Source organism: Aulonocara stuartgranti, assembly GCF_965226115.1.
Source record: "Aulonocara stuartgranti genome assembly, chromosome: 12".
In the NCBI taxonomy this organism is placed as follows: Eukaryota; Metazoa; Chordata; class Actinopteri; order Cichliformes; family Cichlidae; genus Aulonocara; species Aulonocara stuartgranti.
This window is the reverse complement of record NC_138948.1, coordinates 27,255,720-27,276,523: the sequence shown is the minus strand read 5'-3', so window position 1 is coordinate 27,276,523 and position 20,804 is coordinate 27,255,720. Positions and strand designations below refer to the sequence as shown.

Below are 20,804 nucleotides of genomic sequence, written 5' to 3'. Positions count from 1 at the left end.
CAGAGGGGTCTCTGGGGAATCAAAAATGTAGAATGAGAGAGTCTTCAAATGATTACCGGATTAGATTGAGTGGACTGGTTCTGTCTCATGAGTGATCAGAGCAAAAACTTGTTTATTGAGAGCAGTGGCAGGAATGGGAGGTTGCAGTGGAATGAATGGGACAGCTAGTTGTTTGGCTACTTCTATGTGCATTAAGTTTACTTGGCACTGAAATCTATAAGACTGTGAAGGGAATGAGTGACCTGATTAAAACAAAGCAAGACTGGTAGTGTTAGATGGGGCTTAGACTTGAAGGAGCCACCCATCCATATCACTGAAATTACTTGCAGGTGGGATCTAGTATCACAACAGAATGGCAAAAAAAAGCTCAAGTGGCAGAGATGTGGCAGGAGGAAAAAATGGAGCAGACCCTTTGGAAGCGGAAGCAAAAGTAACGTATTACACATTACTTTAAAAAAAATTTAATTAAAGTAGTTAGACTGCTCGTTACAAGACTTTCTCATTACTCCGTGAAAGGTCACATAAATGTCTCATAATGACATAGTCAGTTTACAGCTTAAACCCGAGGCTCCAGTCCCACACACCAACACAAACCCCTACCCTAACGAGGACAGACATAACATCTTTCTTTTAGGCTTATGTTTCATCAAAAAGGTAACAACAGAAAGAAAAGGTAAAAAACAGCCCAAAGAGAGTGGTCCTATTTTAGAAACATGAACTGATAAAAACAGAGACTTCAAGCTGGACTGCTCATCACTGCTTTTGTTACCTGTTGAAGATCAGGCTCTGGCTGCTGGGCTGGGGTCAGCATGCACTCAGCATTAATATCAATCTGGCTTCTTGGCTGTCTTTGTGTTTGCATGCTGTCTGTGCAGATGCATGCAAAGAGCCGAAGTTTTGTAAGCAATATAATGTGATTGTTTATGTCCTTAATGCAGTTTCCACTTTATCATCATGGTTTCATCCTTTTGAGCAAAAAAACATAAAATTAATGTCCATAGCTCCACTGATCACAACCTGTATTGCTGTACCACTCCCCCATGGCCCTCCTCCTGCACAGAAACTGAAACCAAATCAAAAAAATGATTTGTTTCTTTCTTTTCTTTCTTTCTGCCATGTGCACAGATAAGTGAAGAAACTTGTAACACAAGTAACAACATATTTATATAATTCTTGAATTTGGTTACATTACGTTCTTCATACTGTTACATAGAATATAGTCATGTTCCCATACCCAACCTTTTCATCATCATCAAGTAACATAGAATATAAAACATAGATCCTAGACTGTTAAGGTGCCTTGGTTTAATCAGAGCACAGATAATAGGTTTATTATATTAATGTGAAATAAGAATAATCCAGTAAACTACAGCTTATGGGCAGCATATTCTAGTGTATTGAAAGACAGAGTAAAAGTGGCTTTAGGGAAAACTGGGAGATCGGATATCTGTAACTGTAACTGTGAGTCTCTAACAAAGAAAGTACTTTAAAAAAAATCACCGAGCACATTTGTAATTAATATACCAACACAAAAAGCAGCCAAACTAAATGTGCAGAGGGGCTTTATTTGTTACAATCACAGGAAAAATGAGACAAGTAAACTCAATACAGTAACATAGCTAAATGGCAATATGAGTGAAATGCTAGTGGGGAAAATGTCAGAATAAAATAAATAAATAAATAGATAAGCTGTAGAGGTGATTTTTATAGAGCATAAATAGAGAGAAACCATACTCTACACCGATTTTCAACTTTAATTCAAAGGATTTAACAAACATTTTACATTAACTGTTTAAGAATTACAACCATCTAACCTCATCGAGAATAGTCTTGAGAAGGTAAGTGTTTCATTCTCAGTGTCTACAATCAAGGCAGACCTTCGTGAATACGAATACAAAGGATTTACAAGAAGATGCAAACCACTGGTTACACTCAAGAACAAGAGGGGCAGACTTTACCAGAAGACATTTAAAAAAAACTTGCACAGTTCTGGAAAAAATAAGTTATTTTAAAAATGACCCAAGATTAACTTGTACCAGAATGATGGGGAAAGAAAAATATGGAAGTGGAAAGGTTAGGAAAAGCATTATTATGCCATGGACATGGCTGCCAATTGCACCGAGTAACTAGTGTTTATTGATTGAAGTAGACTGCTTATAAAAGTAGTATTATGAAGTGTACTGAAGTACTCTGAAGGGTACAGGGCTATACTTACTGCTGGGTACAACTAAATGCTTAAAAACTGATCAGACAACACACACATAATGAGCCAAAGGAAACTGCAAAAGAGTTTCTCAAGACAAAAAAATGGGATATACTTCACTGAGCAAGTCAGTCACTTGATCCGGACCCAGTAGAGCATGCTTTTCAGTTGTTAAATATAAAACTGAAGTCAAAAAGAACCACAAACAAGTAGCAACTGATGGCAGCTTCAGTAAAGACCTGGCAGAACATCTCAAAGGAGGAAACACAGCATTTTGGGTGTATCCATGAGTTCTAGGATTCGGGCAGTCATTGATTGCAAATGATTTTCATCCAAGTATTAAAACAAATCTTGGTTTGTCGATTTACTTTTGCACATCTAAAAATGGGGGACTAAATATATGTATATATGAAAATGGTTTTAATTCCTTAACAGTTAATGTAATACTTTTGTTAAACGTCTGGAATCAAAGCTGAAAATCTGCATCTTGATTGTTTAATTTAAAATTCATCATGGTGGTGTACAGAGGTAAAATAAAAAAAAAAAATAGCATCTTTATCCAACAATCTTTGGACCTAACTTTGGATTACTATAGTATAATGTAGAATAACGTGGCATAGTACCATGTTTTATAGTGTCATATCATATTATATTGCAATATACCATATAATATAGTGATATTGTTCTCTCCCAAACTTCTTTAGTTCACCTTATTATTTGCTTAAAATGTATTTATTTAGTTGATTTTGGGGAATTAGGGCTTTTTTTTTTAATTAAGTTCTCATAACTGTTTAAAAGACAATTAAATAAATAATAGAATCAGTTTTTTATCTTTTAGATTCAATCATTATAATCTCGGCTTTGATCCTGTTAAGTGTAATTGTGATTTTTGCCATCAAGCAGCCATAAAATGTAGTATAGTATAGTCTTGTACTGTGGTAGCACATTGTAATATAAAATGTAACAATATAGTAGAGAAAGAATCCTCAGTATATAAAATGATAAAGTAATAAACTGTTTTGGAAAATAATAAGATACATGATTGGAACAGTCAAGAAACTGAGTAAAGTAGATAATGTTGATATTATAAAATGCAACTTAACCCTGTTTTAATGTTCATCCTCTCTACTTATATTCTACATCCACATCATCTAATATTTTTCTTATTTGTTATTACATGTTAGTACATGTTATATTTATAAATTACATCCCATTACACTATTTCACTCTATTGTACTACCCCGCTACATTCGCATCTGCTTGTTCTTCCACCTTCCATTGCTTTCTGTTTTAGTGCGGACTCCAAAGTCTCCTATTTGTCTGCACTGAGATTTAAGAAGATCATATTTAGTGAAATACAGCTTGCCTGCTCCTACGTGCATTTTGAATGAGGCTAGTAGTGATATTTGCGTATAACAGAAGCACCTCCTCCCTCCCATTGGACAATGTGTACGTGAGGGCGTGGCAAGGAAAGATGAGAGTTGCAAATCCATGCCCTTACTGGGAAGACATGGAGCGCTATGGACACAGTCTACACGAATCTGATAGGAATCTCAACTAAAGGCATCACTATTTCTCCAGTTTGGAAACAAACGATTTGAGAGACCGAGAGCAAAGAAAGGGTGGCCCGACTGAGGATGGAGTGTGCATTTGAAGCACAGAATCTGATCTCCATTTCTTTGAGGAAAATCCAAAGCTCCAGGACGCAGAGAGGAGGCATCAAGCTCCACAAGAACTTACTGGTAACGTACGTACTGAGAAACGCCAGGCAGTTCTACATGAGCAAAAACTTGTCGCAGATGCAGAGGACGAATCCGTACGAGGATGTAACCGTAGTCCGAGAAAGGCAAGAATACCTCGAATGGACGGGGAGCTTCACGGAGTTGGCTGATGACTTCTACTGCAACTTTACTGGGGTTGAGTCGGACACTTGGCATTGCGGAGCGCACCAGCCCAACGGTCAGCCTGCAGAGGTGGCGCACCAAGGCGCATCTGCCTGCGCAATGGATTCACCGAGTGACTCTGACCTCATGGTTTCGGACGCCTGTTGGAGCTGTGCGGACAAATCCTCCTGGGAGTTATCTATCCCGAACACGCAAGCCAACCAAAAGACTGTCCTGGACTTGGACACCCATGTGGTGACTACTGTCACGAACGGATACTTCCACACAGACTGTTGCGCGCAGCCCAAACAGCCGCAGGGCGCGCAGTGCTACACAAAAAAGCGAAAGATTGACATAAGTTATCATATCGTTGATCCAGAGTTTTATTTGCCAGACTTTGCGCCAGTGCCGTGTAAAAGAATGAGGAGTGATGATGATTCACATTCAGACTCTGACCAGTTGGACAGCACAAACATCTCCAACCTGATCTCGGTGCTGGGCTCAGGTGGGCTATCTGAGTTTGTGAGTTGGCAGCAAACGGACCTTGAGCAAATATTCGCCACTCAAACAATTTGTTTAAAACACACGCTGTTAACAGGCAGCGGCTGGACCAGAGCAATCGAAGCATTTTGATATGTATGACTATGTGTTTTTAATTTCTTTGTATCGTTTTATTTTGCTGCTTTTAAATAAATCATGACACGACTGCAGTTCTCTCTTGGACTTTTTATACAAAAACAGTGCTGAAATTATACAGAATGGTCATATGCATTTCCATTACTTTTTGCACATTGACATTTCCTGTGCTAGTGCGAATAATTTCTACACAGCATGACTAAACTGTAACCTTTATTTAAATATTATTTTGTGGTGGTGATTTTTTGTTAAATTATTTTTTTCTGCGGGAAAACCGGAGTCACTGGTTTGTATTTCCTGGAGAAATAAGTGAATGCTGTTTTCTCCTTGGAAAGATGTTGGACGACTACCACCATGTGGCCAGAGAAGATCTGTGCAGCTTTGTGCAACAGTTCAACGAGAATTCTTATTCTTATTCTTATTATGTAAATATATATTTATATCAGGGCCTGCTTTGATTAATCAATAAAACAAACAGTCTAAAAACACAAATGCATTGACTTCAAATTACTTGGAAAGAGGGCGCAGCGGTCAACTTAGAAATACAGACAGATTTTGTGTTTTTGTTCTTCTTCTTATTATTATTATTACAGTTATTATTAGTAGTAGTAGTAAATGTGCCATCATTTCACTGAACTTGGAGGTTTTAATATGCAATTTCTGAACACAATAACCAGAAGTAGTAAAAGACAAATGCTTATTAGCAGCTCTTGTGGAACATTTGAATCCATTTTTCCTAAAATGAATAAAACAATGAGCTGAGGAAGCTTTCATGCGGGTAGAGGTTTAGTGTAATTATTTGTTTTGAAACAGCAGTCTCACGTGTGCCAAACTCCACCTAGAAAAACACTTTTCAAGGAGAGAGAGCGCTTGTTTTGTTTGCTGTATCCGACGGGGGGCGGACAGCTGAGCGCAGAGTGCTTGTCCTTGAGACATGACTGCCCGAGGGTTTCCCCATCTATATTCCCGGGACAGTCCAAGTTTTTAGCGCGTCCGTCTGACAAGATGCTGGGTGTTTTTGTCAGAGCCGCGGTGAGTCCTCCTTTTTCCCCCTTTGCGTGTGTTTTAAGTGCGTGTTAAAAAAGCGCAGTAACGTTACGTTTGATTTTGCGACATCAGGTCAAGTGAGTGAGTGAAGAGGGAGGGGCGCTGTGCAGAATAGCAACAATGTGGCAACAGTAGGTTAAAATGTAACTTACGTTCACCCAACGTGTGCATTTAAATTGTGCGTTAAGGAATATAACGGAGTATTTTTCTTTTTTTCGGGGAGGGGGTTAGCTAACATTTTGCATAGCGTTAGCTTAGCGTAGCATAGAGTAACTTAGCGTTAGCTTAGTTCGTGACATGGGAAACAGCAATGTGACTCGGAGTCATCCCCCAGTATTATCCACATTCTTGCATCTTTTCTGTCGTGGCGTGCAATAAATACACAAAATATTTAGCAATAACTTTATGTTGATATCGCTAACCGGAAGTTAATTGTTGTGTTCCAGCTTGACATAAATATCCCTACATTTTTTCTAACCGTTACGTATTTAATTCAACCTTATTTGGAGTAATATTAAATCAAATGGGATATCATATGAATGTATCTTCTTATTTTTTGTCAATAAATCGTATAACGACTTTATATTGATGTGTTTTTGTTGTAGCTCCCATCCGAAGGTTCAACTGTGTCAACCTATTTATAAGCTGGCAGAGACTAACACCAGTTAGTCCGAATAGTATAGCTGCTTCTGTCGGTTGTTTTGGTGTCCGTTTTCATGCACCAAATCATCATCTCACTGTAAAGCACGAGCCTGTCTAAGTTATTTACCGTTGTTCGCAACGCCCGAAGCTAGTTCTTGCTTAAACCAGTTTGCAGCGACTCATTAATGTCTGCAGTCTTAGATTGCATGCACTAAACAACATGTTGACACTTGAGGTTAAAGAGATTCAATTAATCTGCAGGGTTAACGAGCCCCAGTGAGATTGTCAATAAGATTACATTTCAGTATTCACACTCATGTATGAATGTACTGGGCTATTTATATATTTAACTGTCTGTTGGGCTTCAAATAGCAATGACACCTTCAACTTTCTAAATCCATTTGTAATACTCCAATTTAATGTGTAATAGCAGAAAAAACAGAAGAGTTTTTAACTTAACAAGATATTATCTTATAGATGCGGCCAGGTATGGTGAAGCCATGTCACCTAGTCAGACCCGTAACGCAGATCCTTGCAAGGCCCCTGACACACCAAGAGGGTCTGCCTAAGCTACCTGTGCCACCCTTGAATCAAACGTGTGAGCGCTACCTCGCAGCTTTGGAACCCCTCATCAGTGATGAAGAGATGGATCACACCAGGAAGGTGGTACAGGAGTTCCTTAAGGGTGGTGTAGGAGAAAGGCTTCAAAAGGGACTGGAAAGGCGGGCACGCAAGACGGACAACTGGGTAGATAAATGGATTTATTTAACTTTATGCGTCACCGTAGACATGATGAGTGTAAAAGCAGTCTTTTGACAGAAGAATCTGTCTTTTGTAATTACATACACTAAATACATGTTTAATTTGGCTGTTTAAGAAATTAAAGTAATTCTTTTTTCGCCCTGGTCTGACTACAGCTGTGTTTGTGTAGTTAACAGAATGGTGGATGCAGTCGGCCTACCTGGATTGCCGTATGCCGGTGGCAGTTTACACCAGCCCTGGAGTAGTCCTGCCCCAGATGCACTTTCATGATCGTCAAGGTCAAATGAGGTGAGAAACCAGCATGCCCTTACAGTATCCAAACTGCTTATCTTAATAATCACAGGCCCACAAACACTAAAAAAAACCCCAGCACTTGTAATGCGTGCAGTAAATTTTCGGGGCTCCAGCAGTACCAGTTATAAAGTTTAATTGTCTGAATATAAGTGCAGCCATTAAGCTGTTTTAAAAAGTGATTTACTTTGTGTTGAAGTTACAGTACAAGCTCATTTTAAGCTGACCTTTGCACAGTCTTCCCTCCACATGCTGGCTATTTAAAGCCCCAGGGCTTCTCATACCATTGCTCAGCTGTTTTTGAATGCTGTGACCCATGGGATATGCAGTGAACATAGGGGCACCATGGAGATGTAATGCAAAAATAACAATGAAGATGATAAGAATATATGTGCCAAACATATGAGACTGTGGTAAACAAGCCAGTGCTTGTTTTTGTTTTGTTTTTACTTTTAGCTTCTAAAAATTTAACTGCGTTCCTCTCCATTCCTCTCCATAGTTCATGACTGATTTTGTTCCATCTGTGAACACTATATATGAGCGCTAGCTTTTGGAGCATTGATGCAAAACAAAGCATACACTGACCATTATGTGTAGTAATCTATAATCTGACTTGTTATTTTTTATTTTTTATTTTTTGCAGGTTTGCTGCCAAATTAATTGCAGGAGTTTTGGACTTTAAAAAAATGATTGACACGTGAGTTTGTCTGAAATCAATACAAACATTGTACTGCTGTAGCAATAAGCTCATTATCACCATGGCCTGCAGCTGTTTTTTATTTGTTTTTTTTGTTGTTTTTTTTCAAAACTGCAAATGAATAATATTAGTTACTGTGTTGTAGTCAGACTCTGCCTGTAGAGTATTTGAGTGGGAAGCCTCTTTGTATGGACCAGTATTACCAGATCCTGTCTTCTTGTCGTATTCCTGGACCAAAGAGAGATATCGTTGTAAATCACGCCAGTGGAAAAACACCTCCGACTCACATCACTGTGGTCCACAACTTTCAGGTACTCTAGATGGCACTGCTGTTCTTTCTTCAATTATAAAGATCCTGATTTTTTTTTTTATAGTCATTATGAAGAAAAGGAGTAATAAACTAAATCTGTTACTGAATCAACCCGGCTTCTCTTCTAGTTTTTTGTCCTAGATGTGTACAACAGTGATGGCACTCCACTAACAGTGGATCAGATGTATATGCAGCTGGAGAAGATCTGGAACTCCTCTTTGCAGACTAACAAAGAACCGATTGGCATCCTCACATCACAGCACCGCAACACTTGGGGAAAAGCCTATAATAACCTGATTAAGGGTGAGGACAAGCCACAGTATCAGCCAGATGTATTCTATAGATAGAAAGCATTTTTTGTTAGAATCTTGTGATTCACAAGTTCCATTTCCCCCTTTTTTTTTTCTTCTCAGATAGGACGAATAAAGACTCAGTTCGTGCCATCCAGAAAAGTATTTTTACAGTTTGTTTGGATGCTCCAATGCTGCGGGTGTCTGATGACTTGTATCTGAGCCGCGTAGCTGCCCAGATTCTGCATGGAGGAGGTGCTCGTTGGAACAGTGGCAACCGCTGGTTTGATAAGACGCTACAGGTCAGTTTAAAAGAGCGCAATGACTCACAGATCCAAAGTAATAAACAGGATTCTGGCAATGGTTGAGAATTTGAATGTACCTGCAAATCGTCCTCAGTTCATTGTTGGTGAAGACGGTGCATGTGGACTGGTGTATGAACATGCACCTGCTGAGGGTCCACCCATTGTGTTTCTCATCGATTACGTTGTTAAATACATGTAAGTTTATTTCAGATTTTAGACTAGTGTTTCTTCGTGTTTATGATGAGCTCACACTGACTCGGCGGGTCACGTTTTTCTCAACAGGCAGAGGACTCAATTCCGTCGCGCTCCCATGATTCCCCTGCCCATGCCCCAGAAACTGCGTTTTAACATTACACCTGAGGTCAAGAGAGATATTGAGAAGGCCAAACAAAATATGAACATGTATGTCATGCTGTGCAGTCAGAATGTAGTTTTCTTGTTGCTGTTGTCATTTGGGCTTTGATGTCAGACATTTTCTTTGACTCCCTCTTTTCTCATTTTTGTCAGAATGGTACACGACTTGGATGTGAAAGTGCTTGTGTTTTCTCACTTTGGAAAAAATGTGCCAAAGAAGCATAAGCTCAGTCCAGATGCCTTTGTGCAAATGGCTCTTCAGCTGGCGTACTTCAGGTGAGAAGTCCGCTCTCTTGAAAGGGGGGGAAAGGTCCCGTGGGATGCAGACACTGAGTGCACCGCATGATATACTTTTTTTGTTTTCAATCCAGGATCTATAATATTTGCTGCTCTACCTATGAGAGTGCTTCCTTAAGAATGTTCAAATATGGGCGAACAGATGCAATCCGGTCAACTACTGCAGACTCACTTGAATTTGTCCAGGCAATGCAAGACCCAGCTAAACAGGTACTAGTAAAAATGATGGGCTCTCACAAGCGATGTAACATTTTAAATGTGATCGTAAAAACTGAGCCGTAAATGTTCAAACAGAGCGCAGAGAAGCTGGCACTGCTGCAGAAGGCCATTCAGACGCATAAAGAAAACACGTACAACGTGAGTGCTGAAATCCCCAAAACAACCACTTTTTAACTACTTGATAAATATCACTTTAACATGCTCACCATTGCTTTTTCAGGCAATTCATGGGCAGGCCATTGACAGACACCTCCTTGGGCTCAAGAGGCAGAGCATAGAAGACCTGACCTCTATACCTGAGATATTTATGGACACCTCTTATGCTGTGGCTAATCATTTTAATCTCTCCACCAGCCAGGTATATTTGCATCTAAGAAAAGCCCCAGTGTGTTACTGCTGAGCAAAGGATAATGTGTTGTAATATTTGTTTATTTGCATGTTTGCCCTCATCCCTCCCGTCTCGATGTCCAGGTTGGCTCCAAGACAGACTGTGTGATGTGCTTTGGTCCAATGGTGCCAGATGGCTATGGAGTGTGTTACAATCCCATGGAAGAGCACATCAACATCGCCATCACAGCCTTTAACAGCTGCGAGGAGACAAATGCTGCCAACTTTGCCCAGGCTGTAGAGGAAGCACTGTTGGACATGAGAGCTCTCTTGGAAGACACAGCTACAGCCAAGCAGTGATTCCACACAGGAACCTGGCACGGTGTTTTTGTGCCCCCGCCGGGCTGTGGCTGTAGCTGAACCTGGAACAATGCCACACTGACACAGACCTGCAATGGACTGAGTGTGTTGGAGCTATGGGGAAACCAGTTTTTAAAGGAATTATGGGAAATTTACCGTGTGACTATCAGTATTGAGATAGAGCTATATATAGGTGTGCGTGTGAACTTTAGATGAGCATTATTTACTAACTGTAATAGTATAAGTACGCCCTCCATTTTTATACTTCAGCAGTTCTGTGTGCTATCTTCCAAATGACTTTGTCCTTGCTTAAGTTAAAGATTTTGAGTGCTTTGGTTTGTTTATTGTTTATTTAAGGTCAAAATAATTGCATATAGTTATAACAGTTAATGAAAAAGGATCTTTCAGTAAGATCCTTTTTCATTTCACTTTCACTTGAAGATATAATATGCAGTTATGAACCACAAGAACTGTATGGTGGTAAGTAAATCTGCAGGGAAACAGCCTTCTTGTAATTTCTTATTTTCCTTTTTCAGGGGTGTTGCCTTTGTACAAAGGGTGTGTAGTCTCTGACCAACAACTGAGAGTGTGAGTGCAGGACTCTGTAAAAATACAGAACGAGGGGCATTACTGTCACTGTCTGTCTTCTCCGCTGTCCGTGTCATGAAAAGTCGCAGAGGTCCTTCTGTTCGGGGGGTCTGAGCGGAGCCAGAGGCAATAGCAGCCATCATGGAGCATGCGCTTCAGGTGTATTCCCACAAAACCCAGCAATGCAGCACCTCCCTTCACAGTTGTGATTTAGAATGAAAAGTGCTGCGAAACAATCACGTTATCACAAATAACATTTCATTTCACAGCTATTTGAGTCACAGCTTCGTTCTTGTTAACACCGCTCCTTTTCATCTTTCACCTTTTTCAGCTCGCGTGAGCACCGCTCCTCCCTTTCGCTTTGTGGAGCCAGAGAGGAGGGGCCAAATATAAATGTTGTGTTCAGTTTATAGAAATCACATAACTGATGACTGCTGCATATTATACCTTTAACTCTTTCTTCTCAACAGAGCACAAGTGAACATTGTCAAAAACAGTATCTGGTATCAAAGGCGCACAAATGAATATCGAGCTCTGAAGCTTCCTTCAGAATGCAGGTAGTCTCCGTGAAATTCAACCTCAGCCATATTTCCCGACGCATGCCACTGAAACAGCTGGTTACCTTTAAACACGTTGGTCTTTAAGACATCCATGTCCCGGATCTGAATAACACAACAAGCATATTGCAGTAGTTATACTCGTGCGCTTTTTGTCCTTGTAAGATACAGCATATTGAACCAACACATGTTAGAGAGCTTGTTCGCACCATAATGTATGTAGACTGGGAGTTTGTGGTGTTGAATACTAATCCTATGTGTAGTGCTTGGATTCTGATCTTCACTGAGGGAGGGGCGTTGATGAGCACTCGACAGGTGTGGTTAGTGCTGGACGTTATTGGATTCTCAAACACACCGCTGGGGGAGAACAGCTGAATGTCACAATCTGAGGGGCAAATATGGATCGTTGGTTAACAAGTTATCATCACTATAGTCTGTGTGCAGTTTAGTGCAATTGCAATAAAATTTACAGTTGTCTACAAGGAATATTATAGCTGTGAATTGATTGTTCATAGCTAGAATATCACGTCCTTCCCACCTGCATGGTGGATGGAAAGGATATGAACAAAACAGCCCATATAGCTGGAAATCTTAAAACAGTCTCACTCTATCCGAGGCAAAAGCGTAAAAAACTTACAGTATTCTCATCTGACGTTATGTATTGCAGGGCTTTTGTTTATGATTGCGTTAGACTGTGGAAGTATTCTCACTGCGTCATACAGTACTGTGCAAAAGTCTTGAGCCAAACCTCCTTGATATTTTGTTAGGAAAAATGGGGAAATAGGTGTCAAAATTTACTGAAGATGTGCAAACATGCACGCGTGTAATATATACACTATATAAGGTATAAAACAGTGCTTGTACATTTCTAATTAGGTTTGGTATTATTACCTTTATTCTTCCACACAGCCTAAACCCTCTTAGGCAAGCTTTCTTTTAATTTAAAGTAGTCTTCAGGAATAGTTCTTCAGGCTTCTTGAAGGAAATTCAAAGCTTTTCTTTGGAAGTTTTGATCTGTTGTCTGCCAAAATAATTCCACACTGCTTCAATAATGTTGAGGTCCCAGCTCTGGGGAGGTGAATCCACGATTCACTGTTGCACCTCTCAGCTGACCTCTGACATGCTGACAATAAGTTGAACTAAATAGTTCTGGTTTAGATTCAGACCTGCTGCCACTGATCATCAGTCCATTTCTTGTTTAAGCTGGCATAGCTCAAAATTGTCTCCATCTTTCCCTTTCTTAAGAATGGCTTCTTGAAAGCCACTCTTCCACTGAGAGCATTTCTAATGAGGCTTCAGTGAACAGTAGATTCCACTTTCCTCCAGTTTATCCTCATGATGACTTTTGAAAATTACACATACATCCAACTCTTTGGAAGGAAAATAAGAGTGCCAACCTCAATCAGCTCACTCTCTGGGCAGTATTTTCTTTTAAGGAAATAGTAAATGAATTTTGTATGTATTAATTAGTTTTCTTTATTCTTTTTAAACATACTGCACTACAAATGTATTCAAGTAAAATCAAGTGCAAAGTGGCTTTTGTTATTTAAGAGTAGGTAATGGATAATAGGTATTGATTTGTTAATGACTGGACAGTTTGACCTCATTTGACCTTGAAGAAGAGGTCAGCGGTCCAAAGTAACATGATATTTAAAATTCCCACATATCTTTCCCTATTTACCCGTATGTTGTCAATGTAAACAAAGGCAGTTTTAAATCATTTTGACCTTCAAATCAATCTATCAAGCTTTAAGGAGAGGTCAGAGGTCAAATGTGACATTATATTTTAAATCTTAGTATGGTAGTTTCTATATGTCGACAATGCACACCACCAAAGACTCATACTTTCTAACTTGTATGGCTTTTGTCAATTTTCAATAAAATTATTAACTTTAACTTCAGTTGATGATCTTGGTGGATGTAACGTAAATTCTAATGGATTGCTAACATGACCCCGCTGTGCCCCCCTGTAGAAAGAGAGTGACACACATGCAAACGCTACCAAACAACAACCTTCTTTGCACAAGTAGTGAGGGGTGGCTTAAGACTTGTGTACAGGCTTGCAAATCTCTGTTAATTCAGTTTAAGTGAATAAGTTTCAATTCACTTGTTGCTGCATCCATTCAAACAACAAATGAAGGATGCTCTTTCATTAATCATAATCCTATCTTTCATGATATTTGACAATCCTTCTGCAAAAAAATTCCTTCTGCAAAAAATTCCTAGTTCTGTTCAAGCACCGTCTTACCTTGATGGTGGCTCCTCTTCTTATTTTTCTGTGAACTGTACGTAAACACAACCCCGCTCCCTGGCGTGAGCAGATTTTGACGCACCAGCAGGACATTTGTTCTGGTGGTCAGTTCAGTACCTCCCACATGCGCGCACTTCCTCATAAATGCCAGTCGGTCGAAAAATGCCACGTACTCCTCTGTAAAAACGCACGCAGAGTTGCATTTATTTTGCTGCTGCAGCCTTCACACAGAAAGTAGCAGTATTAGTGTTATTAATAGAACCAACTTTTTCTGCAGTCCAGGGAGCTGGACACCACTTTAATGTGAATGACCTCATCCAAGGGTCGGCCTATGGATACCACACAGCGATCTGTCACATCAGTTAAATCCACTGTGCCTGATTCCTCCAGCAGTAGCTGTCCACATGCACCTAGACAGGAGCAGATGTTATAATATTAATAATAATGCTTTTCCTTCGGTTCTTCATGAGTTCTTAAAGTATTTATGTCTACTGACTTGATTTATGGGTTGGAGTGAGTGTTGTGGCAGCCACTGGGGTCACTGGGATGGTGAAGGCCTCTGTTGGACTAGGAGAAAGTTGGCGTATGCTTGGCTGTGATATGTTTTTAGGGCTTAGAGTGGAATGCAGAGGAGTGGGTTTATCTGATGTGGATGGCACATCTCTGCAGCTGCCAGTGTAGCAGCCCTGGATGGTGATTGGCTTGGGCATGTGCATGCAAATCAGGGGGCTGAGGGGCTCTGGCTTAGAGGGGCCCATGCAGGACACAGCTCTGGATTGGATACCGTAGCCACAGGATACTGAACACTTGAGAGAAACACAACACTTATGACAAGGAAATTTCACAATGTTAGCAATATCATGCTTAATGAGACATCAGTGTCCACTGCTTCGGTATTCAGCGAAGCAGTGGACGGGAGAAAAAAAACAGGTTCAAAAGAGATTATTTCATCCCATTTCTATCTAATAGCCATCCCCATCTTGTGACGTACCTGGCTCCACGGCTTCACCTCCCACCTAAAGGTGCAGACTTGCACCAAGCAGGGCACTGTGATGGCTGGTTTGACAGCTGCATGGCAGTTTTCCTCTGCCACCATGCTCTCCTTGCCGTGGATAAACTGGACACAAGACACAACCCTCTGAGCTACACCTAGGTCACAGGAGACTGAGCAGGGTAACGTCCTGAATACCTTCCACCTGGCCAAGTGACAGTGGTGGGGAGTTCATTATTTTTTTTGCTGTTGCAGAAATCGATTTCAGGTTTGCATTTTGTGTGATCTTCACCTTGCTGGGCAGCTGTGAGTGTTACATGATACCACTGCTGTGGGCTTGGGAAAGTTACTGCACTCCGAATCTTCCACAACCACCTCCTCCCCTTCTGCTTCCCGAGCACAGTACAGCACCCTGTTTGCTACCCCTCCTCCACACGTAACACTGCAGACTCCTTGCTTAGAGCGCCACCTGGTTGTTACAAGAAAAATATCCTGTAATTTTAAAACATTTATTTCAAATCTGCATCCTACTTTCTACACATCTCTATGGTTACTACAGTGTCTCACATAGGAGGGCAGGGTAAAGTGCTGCATATCTCAGACTTGGGATGAGGTTTAGTAGAGGCATCACAGTGGAAGTCAGGCACTCCCAGTGTGGTTTGATGGTCCACACAAGAAAACCACACCTGCAGAGTTCCTACAGCACATAATCAGTGGGCTTTGAGTTACTACATCTGAGTAGACAGCACTGTTTCTGACTAAGGGAGGACTTACCATTGCCGCAGGTCTTTGAACACGGGCTAATAACAGGGCTCCACACATACACACGAGGCTGACTAGAGCGTGGTAACAAATCAGACTTTAGACTGGGTTGTTCCTGGTCAAGAAAGACAACAATTGTAGAGATGTTTCACATTCTTAAAGAACACTGGAGTTCAAGTTATCGTTGATTTTACCTCTCGGTCTGATTCCCACCCAATGGGACACACGTCTACCACACAGGGCACAGAATCGGGGGGTTTAATCTGCTTTGAACAAAAACTTTGATCGACTTCAACATCCACGCCACCTTCAGGTCGGACGCACGATACAATCTGTTTTGCTTCTCCTGGCCCGCAGATTGCCAAACAATCCCCTGGCTCTGATGCGTGCCATCTATAAACGCACAGACCGAAGATTTACAATGTTAACTGTTCACACTCTGTGAATCTAATAATCAGCATTACATTGCAGATGTCATACCTGGCAGGACAGTGCTGCAGGTTACATTTTTCAATAGCGTGCGGAGCTGTATCAGGTGGACATTTGGAATCTGGAACCTTCACCACATCAGATCCATGTTTCTGAACACACCTTACAGGACGCACTCTTTCTCCCCCACCACAAGAGGCGCTACAAGGCCCAAACGTCCCTGCAGTCCATCTGTAAAATAGTACATTTTACATGTGCTAGTTTGTGCTGAGCACTGTATGTCAAAAGAAGCTGAGTATGAACCCAACCTGGGGGGACAGGGTGCAAGATTACAGGTTGTGTAGAGCAGTGTGGTTGGACGGGGTGTTGAACAGTCATGTTCCTCCAAAGGTTTGCTGGTCTCTTCATCTGCACAAATATAAACATGCCTCCGAACACCTGTTGAGGGGTGAAAGGTGGAAGATGCAAATGTTTACAAGACCTTGGATTTAACAGTTGTAGCCTCCTATAGTCTACATCAGGTATCAAACATAAGGGTGTAAATTATGGACTTCTAACTGTATTTTCATGAATTTTACAACTTTTCCTACTTATAAAGACCTCCCCCACAGCCTTCATGCTACACCAAAGTAGTGAAATAGCAGATAAACAATTAAATGACAGAAAAATTCACAGTAAAATAAACAAGTAGGACATTATCTGTAAATTAACAAGACAGTCTGGGCCTGTATTCTTTAATTTACTACAGCATAATCTCTTTATCATGTAGAAGAATTGGGATGTGCTGTTAACATTGCACCAGAGACTGGTACACTTTTTGTCACTCTTTAGCAACAAAATATGAACTTTAGTCAAGTAAAGATTGCTATGATAGTGTTAGCTTCCTTTTTATTTATGTTGCCAACTAAATGATTTTCATTCAACTTAGTTCCACTTCATTGTTTTCCCCAATAATCTAAGCTCTCAGTAGGCAGCGCACACCAGAGTTTGACAGCCACTGCTAAACACTATTATACAAATGCTTTCAATATGGCATTTTACTTGCAAAAGACATCTGTTTCCCAAACAAAAAAGCAAACACTACACGGTCTCTCAAGGTCTCAAATGATCCCCGTCATCAACAGTATTTTTTTTGTCACTTTCTTCGTTAAGTTACTTACCTGATCCACAAGATACAGAGCAGGGTGTTGGGAAAACAGACCATTTGCCTTTGGGTAACACATCCATTTGGCTGCTGTTTCTGGTAGGCACATAGAACTGGTAGCTAATGTTTGGATTTGTTTTTTCTCCATATTCTTTTCCATATTTGCGATAGATCTACAGTGAGAAAAAACAAAACAAAATCACTATAACTGTTGCACAAAGCCACGTGAACAGTTTAGTAAGATTTCCTCGCCTGACCTGTACTTTTATCTCCTTTTGCAGAGGCCCAGGCACGAGCAGCTCCTCCATCTCAGGCAAAAGGTCAGGTGTTAGATGGATTCGGTACTCCAGGCGGTTTTCATCCAGCGGGGAAGGGTGGGTCATATTCAGAGCCATGCTGCCCATTCCAGACACAATGTACGTCTCCCCAGTCTTTACAGCTGTGGATGCAAAGTTTTAATCCTGTTAAGGTTGTCTTATAGAAATGTAAATCTCCTGTCCAGTTATGCCACTCACCCATATGAGTGAAGAGAGGTGCCCTGTTGATAATATGAACCTGTGTGGCATTCACTGGCACCGAGACAAAGGTGATGTACTCTGAAACAAAAATAAATCACTGATTTATAACTGATGCACGATAATACAGCAGTTATTAATGCCATCAATTATTATTTTCAAACTAGTAAAGAAAAAAAACCTTTCACACCCCAAAAGCATTAAATTTGCTTATGTACAACAGGGAAAAAAGCAGGAAAACATCATATTTGCTTTACAAATAACTTAAATTAATGGCACTCAGTTTGTTACCTCTGGCCTGACCACCACTGTAGGAGTCAGATATCAACCTGCAGGAAGACCCATTTCCACCACACACCCCACAGATATCCCGTACTTTTCCAGAGTGCAGGACACCATCACAGCCAAACAGCTGATCAGAGACAAAAGAAAGATCACAGAAAGAGGGATATGGCATTTGATCCCTGATATATTTAGCCTCATTAACCCATCCCTACCTGGCATCTGCCTCTTAGACAAGCTGCTGTAGCGCCGAATGGAGGAGGGCTGTCTGTCTCACAGCGAGTACCATCCACAAACTGAGAGCCACGGCTCACTATGAAGTTTTCCCCATCTGACTGGCACATATATCTGCACTGTTCATCCCCTGGTTAGGATAAGAATAAGAAATGTTAGGTGTACACATTTTTCACATTTTGCTCTAAAGAAAAAAAAATCAAGTTTGCTTAGACCTACCCTGTGTAAAGCCTAATGCAGGAATCCATGTGTAGAAGGAAGCACTGTTTGGTGGCAGGTAGAGGGGGTGGTTATCTGTTTGGGAGCACTGCTCTGCCATGAAATTAAGTTGAGTGCGCTCACAGGGCTGCAATAAGGTAGATGGTAAGAAAAGTGTTATTTTCTCCTAATAAGTCAAGTTTACACTGCCAAGCCCAAATTACAGTAAGGATACTCTGGCAGTAAACTGAATTTGAAGAATAGCTGATTTGTCCCATGCTCTTATTTTCACATGTGCATGACTTATTTTCTCGTAATTCTAAGACATTTAATCATTTCTGTTGAAATTATGGGCTGCAAACTACTAAGAAAAGCTCATTCAAAGCTGGGAATGATTTTGGGTCCAATGTTCCATTGATTAAACAATATTGACCTATTGTATGGAGGCCCAATGTAAACATAGCCAGTAAGTACTTACTTGCTGGTTACAAAGTTCAGCCTCGATATCTGGGCCCTCACAATCATTCCCTCCAAACGCAGGTCTGAAAATTAGAGGTGACACACCAAAATCCCACATGTTCTTAAGAAGAAGTTCAGCAACATGTTTTTACTGACGCATCCATTTGTTAACCTTGGGTTGTTACATTGCCGCGTACGAAGTGCGACACCGCCACCACACGTCCTCGAGCAGGAAGAAAACTCAGACCAGCCAGACCAGGAGCCGTGAACCACATCAGGGGAGCTGAGATCATCTGGAGACACACAGCGCCCCTTTAGACACCACTAGAAGAGAGGATTGCATCCCGTGAAAAACACACTACTGTTTGATGACTCTCTGGTGCCTGCAGAGCTGTACCTGATTAGGACCACACTCTGTCCCATCCAGAAGTGGCACTAGGAGGCGTTTGCAGGAGCTATTGTCGTCTAGATTGATGTGGCAAGACAGAAAACGACAAGCTGGCTGATGGAAAGGAGAAAAAGGTTGTTAACAAACTGAAAATGTGGTAATGTCAATTTCCCATCCTGTGCCATGAAGACTGTGACATACCAGGTCATTATTGGTGAAAGAGCAGGCTTTCGCAGTGCTACCAAAAGCTATACGACACTGGTCATCCACGCCATAGTAGAGCCCTGGCTTCCAGTCTTGCAGGGATCCTTCCATTGCAGGGAGATCTTTTACACATTCCGTCTTCCCTTCACTGAGAATACCAACAGATGAGAAAACCCAAAGCGCTGACATTATATTGCGCTGAAAGACTGAAGACTTAATATAAATTACGTTTTAAGGATCAACCTCTGTGGCAGATATGAAGACACGACTTAAGAGTAAATACCATATTCAGTAGTGCCAGATGTGCATGATAAATGAATGGCATTTCTTGCACAGCTGCTGTGAACAGGTTGGCCCACCTGAAGAAAGTAAGAAGCTGCTGTCTGCTGCAGGGAGACCAGGTCAAATCCACACTGTTGTAGCCTCCGTCAGAGGCCATCATGAACCCACTCCTGCTGCAGGTGTTTCCTACTCCGTCATGGTTGATTCCAAAGCTGGGTGAAATACAATCAAGCATAAAAGATGTTAAAGTAACCATAGTGTAGGATGCTGTGAGCATGCGGTTGTTAAAAGATGACATTCCCTGGCTGGTGACATTTAAAGGTATTTTAAATTGCCAAGAATACCAGAGCAAACAATTACGGTAAAACAGTCTTGAAGCATGTAAAGCACCATTTAAACTGTCAATCACGGTCCAGTATGGTGACTATAGTGAGTGTTATGAGCTGAATTAAACTGCACAGTACAATTAAAGCTTTTTTTTATGGGTCTGTGATTTGTGAAGAATTTCTTGGAAACATTGAAAACATTTCCTGTATAGACAAAAATTTATCTCTGACTGAAAATAGAAAGAAAAACTCACTTAAGGGGGGAAAAAAAGCAATTAAACTGAATTATACTGTTTGATAATTTCAAAATGACAGAAATAATAAGGAATGCCCCAAATTAGACACAGCTGTAAACTAAAGTATACATTTTAGGTCCCGTGGATTATCCCTTTTACCTGTGGCCAATTTCATGAGCGATGGTGATTCCCAGGTCAAAGCCAGTGTCCTCTGTAATCACACAGCTCCAGTCACTGGAGCAAGCCCCACCGAGCTGTGTTACTCCCCTGACCTGCTTGTTTCCATCAGGTAACACCAGGTCATACCTGATTGTGATGGTAAAGCAAAAAAAAAA

General features: G+C 40.9%; 3 protein-coding genes across 6 annotated transcripts in view; 2 read left to right on the top strand and 1 right to left on the bottom strand.

Annotated features, from left to right (window-relative positions):
• The first annotated feature begins 3,541 nt into the window (after window positions 1-3,541).
• LOC309718534 (immediate early response gene 5-like protein) lies at window positions 3,542-4,796 on the top strand. The gene has a single exon (XM_082553880.1). The coding sequence runs from the start codon at window positions 3,841-3,843 to the stop codon at window positions 4,717-4,719; it is 879 nt and encodes a 292-aa protein (XP_082410006.1). The 5' UTR covers window positions 3,542-3,840; the 3' UTR covers window positions 4,720-4,796.
• Window positions 4,797-5,574: 778 nt separating this feature from the next.
• LOC309718533 (carnitine O-acetyltransferase) lies at window positions 5,575-10,958 on the top strand. 2 transcript variants are annotated; one of them, XM_082553878.1, is made up of 14 exons: window positions 5,575-5,754; window positions 6,889-7,158; window positions 7,343-7,461; window positions 8,108-8,161; window positions 8,307-8,472; window positions 8,600-8,774; window positions 8,885-9,063; window positions 9,161-9,261; window positions 9,349-9,468; window positions 9,574-9,696; window positions 9,792-9,927; window positions 10,012-10,074; window positions 10,157-10,294; window positions 10,408-10,958. In XM_082553878.1, exons 1-14 carry the CDS (start codon window positions 5,728-5,730, stop codon window positions 10,621-10,623), a joined length of 1,887 nt encoding a protein of 628 aa, XP_082410004.1. In that variant the 5' UTR covers window positions 5,575-5,727; the 3' UTR covers window positions 10,624-10,958. The 2 variants fall into 2 exon arrangements, with proteins under 2 accessions (XP_082410004.1, XP_082410005.1); XM_082553879.1 differs by lacking the exon at window positions 5,575-5,754 and adding an exon at window positions 5,793-5,900.
• Window positions 10,959-11,608: 650 nt separating this feature from the next.
• The window catches only part of adamts13 (ADAM metallopeptidase with thrombospondin type 1 motif, 13), a gene marked incomplete at its 5' end in the record, with an annotated part of 17,636 nt that continues 8,440 nt past the window's right edge, over window positions 11,609-20,804 (bottom strand). For all 3 annotated transcript variants that reach the window (XM_082553875.1, XM_082553877.1, XM_082553876.1), the window contains 24 exons: window positions 11,609-11,873; window positions 11,978-12,153; window positions 14,017-14,196; window positions 14,286-14,429; window positions 14,516-14,825; window positions 15,011-15,215; window positions 15,303-15,479; window positions 15,578-15,707; window positions 15,785-15,887; window positions 15,967-16,165; window positions 16,253-16,432; window positions 16,510-16,639; window positions 17,362-17,518; window positions 17,603-17,784; window positions 17,861-17,941; window positions 18,152-18,272; window positions 18,358-18,506; window positions 18,596-18,722; window positions 19,053-19,116; window positions 19,206-19,357; window positions 19,431-19,535; window positions 19,623-19,773; window positions 19,985-20,119; window positions 20,629-20,775. In XM_082553875.1, coding sequence (XP_082410001.1) covers window positions 11,718-11,873; window positions 11,978-12,153; window positions 14,017-14,196; window positions 14,286-14,429; window positions 14,516-14,825; window positions 15,011-15,215; window positions 15,303-15,479; window positions 15,578-15,707; window positions 15,785-15,887; window positions 15,967-16,165; window positions 16,253-16,432; window positions 16,510-16,639; window positions 17,362-17,518; window positions 17,603-17,784; window positions 17,861-17,941; window positions 18,152-18,272; window positions 18,358-18,506; window positions 18,596-18,722; window positions 19,053-19,116; window positions 19,206-19,357; window positions 19,431-19,535; window positions 19,623-19,773; window positions 19,985-20,119; window positions 20,629-20,775 — 3,661 coding nt within the window. In that variant the 3' untranslated portion in view covers window positions 11,609-11,717. The remainder of the gene's footprint in view (window positions 11,874-11,977; window positions 12,154-14,016; window positions 14,197-14,285; window positions 14,430-14,515; window positions 14,826-15,010; window positions 15,216-15,302; window positions 15,480-15,577; window positions 15,708-15,784; window positions 15,888-15,966; window positions 16,166-16,252; window positions 16,433-16,509; window positions 16,640-17,361; window positions 17,519-17,602; window positions 17,785-17,860; window positions 17,942-18,151; window positions 18,273-18,357; window positions 18,507-18,595; window positions 18,723-19,052; window positions 19,117-19,205; window positions 19,358-19,430; window positions 19,536-19,622; window positions 19,774-19,984; window positions 20,120-20,628; window positions 20,776-20,804) is intronic.

Excerpts from the sequence above, each read along its gene's own strand:
- LOC309718534 (XM_082553880.1), top strand. The coding sequence starts at position 3,841 with ATGGAGTGTGCATTTGAAGCACAGAATCTGATCTCCATTTCTTTGAGG.
- LOC309718533 (XM_082553878.1), top strand. The coding sequence starts at position 5,728 with ATGCTGGGTGTTTTTGTCAGAGCCGCG. Across the intron at positions 9,064-9,160 it reads GGTTTGATAAGACGCTACAG|TTCATTGTTGGTGAAGACGG; the intron begins GTCAGTTTAAAA and ends AATCGTCCTCAG. Across the intron at positions 9,262-9,348 it reads GATTACGTTGTTAAATACAT|GCAGAGGACTCAATTCCGTC; the intron begins GTAAGTTTATTT and ends TTTTCTCAACAG.